General features: G+C 40.3%; 1 protein-coding gene across 1 annotated transcript; it reads left to right on the forward strand.

Moving 5' to 3' along the window:
* The first annotated feature begins 223 nt into the window (after positions 1-223).
* LOC127624513 (chemokine XC receptor 1-like) lies at positions 224-1,063 on the forward strand. The gene has a single exon (XM_052099296.1). It carries the CDS (start codon positions 224-226, stop codon positions 1,061-1,063), a length of 840 nt encoding a protein of 279 aa, XP_051955256.1.
* The last annotated feature ends 3,918 nt before the right edge of the window (positions 1,064-4,981 follow it).

Consider the following 4,981-nt stretch of genomic DNA (forward strand, 5'->3'; position numbering starts at 1 on the left):
TATTATTTTTATTTATTTTATTTTTTGTGGTAATCAACATTACACCACATATGCTGTCGATTTAGCTTAACTTGTATGGAACCAGAATACTCCTTTAACATTGTGTTCTGGATATTTACTTGAAATGATTCACTGAATTACTGTTTGAATAGTCTGAATGACTTCCCGGGAATCACAGATAAAATGTTATTTGCATATTTCTGAGTAGATAAGCATGGAGGAAATGAATACCTCTACACTGAACTTCACTACACCTCAAGTATCGACAAACTCCACACCGGATTTCACAGTGCTAACCTATCTGGGAATAGGTTTCTATTGCATCAATTTCCTGTTTGGTCTTCCTACACATTCCTATGTTTTTTGGCTCATCGTCACAGGAAGAGGAAGTGGAGTTGCATCAGAGTTCTTCATCCTCAATCTCTCTGTTTGTGAATATGTTGACTGCCTGAATAGTTTGTTCTTAGTACTGTCAGTTTGGTTTTCAAGTCTCATGTCAGCAGCAGCATTTTCTGAAGGCTTTTCCCTCACTGGTCGTCCTCTGTTTCAGTGTCTGGTGTGTGTTGAGCGCTACCTGGCTGTGGTTTATCCTGTAACCTTTCTTAAATACAAACCTCTCAGATATAGAGTGATCTGTTCCACAGCAGCCTGGACAATTTGTCTTTGCTCTTGTTTGGTCTGTGGATTTACTATGGTCATAGATAGCATTGTACATATGTGGTTCTTATCGATTCAGTTCGTACTGGTCCCCTCCGTTCAGTTGTTTTGCCTTTCAGCCGTTCTCAGAGCTCTGAAACAGTCAGGACCAGGAGAGAGAGGGAGAGAGAAAACAAAGGACAGTCATGTGAAGAGAAGAGCATTTCATCTCATTCTTATATCTACTGTGAGCATGATTATTATGTATATTCCATATACTATCTCAGGAATCTTGACCATTGTGACCCAACAGAACATCTATTCATTTTGGTTAATTGGTTTGATTTGTTATGTGCTGGCTGGTTTTGTTCAGCCTGTTCTGTACCTGCATAGCACTGGAAGACTTTCCTTCATCTGTTCACCATAAAACCTGCAGTTGTGACCTTTTATTAAATTACAACCCGTTCTCACTTCCAAAGAGTCAAATACTGCCACTTGTGAAAGAGCCCAGCACGTCAACAGGTGGACGCCAAAAGCACCCTTTGGCGTCGGTTTCCAACACATCCGGCTAAATGCTAAATACACCAACAGTCAGACAGCGCTCACTCTTTCAGTCATAGCGCTCGTTCAAAGGGAACAGTGTTTTCCTGAGGTAATGACAGAAAAACAGCATCTGGAGTTCTTCACACTAAGTAATGACAAACCTAGACATGATATGTATTGTATGTAACCTAGTAACCATGTTTTTTACTTTCTTTTTGGCAGTAACCAAGGTTTTAATACAATTAACCATAGTTTTACTACAGCTATGTCCAGCTAGTATCCATATGTTAACATGGTTTTAGTAATAGTAACCATATAATTATATCTATGGTTAATTTTGAGGTTTTACAGTATATGTGGTTTATACTTATAAATTTTTAAGCAGCCTAATCATTTTCTGTTTAGGCCCATAAATATATATATAAAAATTAAGTAATATTAAAGTTACTCATTTTATCCAAACAATTCTATTTAATGGGTATCGGTTTTGGTATCGATATCGGCGAGATTGACCTAAAAGTACTTAGTATCGGATCGAAAAGAAAATAAGTGGTATCACCCATCCCTGTGCCTTAAACATTCAGCTCTCGACTCGTTATAAACAAATAAAAAAATTGCCACCACCATTGGCCCTCACGTGTCTTGTGACGGATTACGATGAGCTCAGGTTCGGATGTATCTTTTGAATGAGATATGCGACCGGTCTTGGAATCACGGAGGGGGACGATTTTCAGCAATTAAACTCTTCGGTTTCACTCTGTTCCACGCACAATGCTAACGTATGTTTTGGAATTATTATAGTGCTTTTGTATCATTTTTATTTAAAATGAATGATTGTGATAGTACTTTTATCTGCTTATGTCTTTAATATTGTTGACAATTGGTTAGGTTTAGGCGTAATGGTGGGGTCAGGTGCTTAAGTATATATATAAAACAAAAAGGTGTAATGTAAATAAAAATTATTGTAGCTAAATTTACCCAACCCCATACCTAAACACAACCAATTATCAATTATGTTAAACACAAAACCTAATTCATGATTTATATAGTTGATAATTGGTTAGGTTCAGGAAAGAGGTTGAGTTAGGGGATCTAAAATAAGCAGCATGTACATGTAATATGACCACACTAATATATTTATAAGTACAATAAAACATATTGCGGTTAAACACACGTAATATCTGAATATTGGCAGTGACGCCTCCTTTTTAGACTGCATTCACACCAGAAGGTGCTTTTGGCATCTGTAGATTGACGCACTGGACTCTTGCACAAGCGGCAGTATTTCATGCCTCGGGAGTGAGAGCGGGTTGTAAATTAAGTTGTGAACCTTCTTTTACTTATTTATAACTTTTTATTTGATTGTATTGGAAAATATCAACTGTTTTCTGTCTCTTTCCTCTAAATTATTGTTAGGATCCTGTGTAAATATCAGCCTGATCTCATGAAAATGATGTAATGGTGGTGACAGCATTGCAAAATGATATTACACGGTTGATTACATGCATCACGGCAGTTTTGAGGTAAAATGCCCACTGTTTTTCACTTAAAGCAAAGGAAATTTCCCCCCAAACTGAGGTTTTTAAGGTTAATGCTCCACATGAGTTTTAAATCAACAAATGCTACCTCCCTACCCTTAAACCTTAAACCTTAAACCTAACCATTAGTGTCACAAAAAGCAATTGTGATATGAAAATTGCAATTGTTAAAGAAACCATGTCATTTTGAGGTGTGTTTTTGAACTGATAATCTGTTGTTTTACTTGTGATTTGCATGAAAGTGAATTAAAGTCATTGTTGTTTTAACACCTGTAGATTTCATTTCACCAGGAAACACCTGCAATATGTTCAACAAGCCACATAAATATCTTATACAACAATGTTGGTATTAGTAACGTAATTTATGAGACCAGGTTGGTAAAATATTAATGACACCTGTTTGCTCCATTCTAATGTCTGTGCAAACATACACGGCACGCTTCAGTCGCGGCATTAATTGTGATTTCTGTGCTGCATTTGCAGTGTGAAGAGGATTCAGAACATGTTAGTGGACACCTTTGTGAACTGTTTATTTATAGAGGTCCACCAACATACTGACTTTTATTTGTGATTGTCTTGTTACAAACAAGTTTATTCTAAATGCGTTTATCAGATGTGGTTATAATACAGGTGCATCTAAAAACAATTTGAATATCGTGGAAAAGTTTCATTACACATAAAGTGAAATAATTCGAGCCTATTTTTTGTTGTTGTTGTTGTAATCTTGAGTACGGCTTACAGCTCATGGAAATCGTATCGGTTACCTAACGTAACCTCGGTTCTCTCTAGATGAGGGAACGAGTATTGCGTAAGCTAGCTTACGCTACGGGAAAGATTCATCTTTTCTGAGATATTGAAGCCAAAAAAAATTATCCTTAATTTTTGTATCCATTGTCAACGCAGTGCGGCAGCTGCAGACCTTGAGCGGGCTAGCTAGCGAGCTCATAGGTTGCTCTGCGGCAACTGCTGCAGCCTATAGACGAGCTTGGGCGAACTCGCATCCAATGAGAGGCGTCCGCGCGCTCACTGCATCAAAGCCCGCCAAAATGGGCGTGACTTGAGTGCATATAAGCGTAGTTCGTAGGCTGGAACCCTAGTTTTCATTGACTGAAGCGAAAAGTCGCTCGTGGCGCAAGCACGGCCGGCTACGCAATACTCGTTCCCTCATCTAGAGAGAACCGAGGTTACATTAGGTAACCGATACGTTCTCTTACGAGAGGTTCTCTCAGTATTACGTAAGCTAGCTTACGCTACGGAACCCATTGTCAACGCCGTGCGCGCCAAGCATCCACTGTATGAGCCCCAGGGAATTAAGGGGGACCCGGGGAGCCCTTATGAGTGGGGAAATAATATTTGGCCGGCAAGAATGAGGGTCATTGATTGTGTAATACATAAGCACATAGTGGGAAGGAACGAAAGAGCGGCGGTGCCGGTCTGTGTGGAATGTGTCCCATCAGTGCAGCTCACCAGGGAGCTGTAGCGTATTAAACCGCTAGTAGTTTTGCCTGCAGAGCGGGCACTTCCATATTGTAAAATCTGACAAAGGTGGAGGGGAAGTCCATCCCGCTGCCACACATATGTCGTGAATGGAAATCCCGCTGGACCATGCCCACGAGGATGCCATGCCTCTAGTGGAGTGAGCCCTAATGCCCAACGGGCATGGCAGGTCTTTTGACGCATATGCAGCAGCAATAGCGTCCACTATCCATCTAGATAGTGTCTGTTTCGAGGCGGCGAGACCTTTGGTGCACCCTCCGAACGAAACGAAAAGCTGCTCAGAGCGTCTGAAAGCGGCGGAGCGCGCAGTATACTATTATTATTATTATACATTTTATTTATAGGCGCCTTTCTTGACACTCAAGGTCACCTTACATCATCATCAACAATAACAAATTTAAAAAGCAATGAGACACAAGACAATTAAAAAAGTGAAGTTATGGTCAAAGGAAATAAGCTATTCTAAACAGGTAAGTTTTGAGTTTGGATTTGAAAAGTGGAAGAGAGTCAATTTTACGGAGGTCTGGTGGAAGCGAATTCCAGAGCTGAGGAGCAGAGAAACTGAAAGCTCTACTCCCCATAGTAACAAGACAATCTCAGTGCTCTGACCGGGCAAAGGAGATTGGCGTCGCGTTCGCTATCGGGTGCTAGCAGCGCCGATAGGGAAATGACCTGTGCTCTGAAAGGAGTACCGATCACCTTGGGAACATAGCCGTGTCTAGGCTTTAAAATGACCTTGGAGTCACTTGGTCCAAACTCAAGACACG

Source organism: Xyrauchen texanus, chromosome 31 (assembly GCF_025860055.1).
Source record: "Xyrauchen texanus isolate HMW12.3.18 chromosome 31, RBS_HiC_50CHRs, whole genome shotgun sequence".
Lineage (NCBI taxonomy): Eukaryota > Metazoa > Chordata > Actinopteri > Cypriniformes > Catostomidae > Xyrauchen > Xyrauchen texanus.

Coding starts and splice junctions, on each gene's coding strand:
- LOC127624513 (XM_052099296.1), top strand. CDS start 224: ATGAATACCTCTACACTGAACTTCACTACACCTCAAGTATCGACAAAC.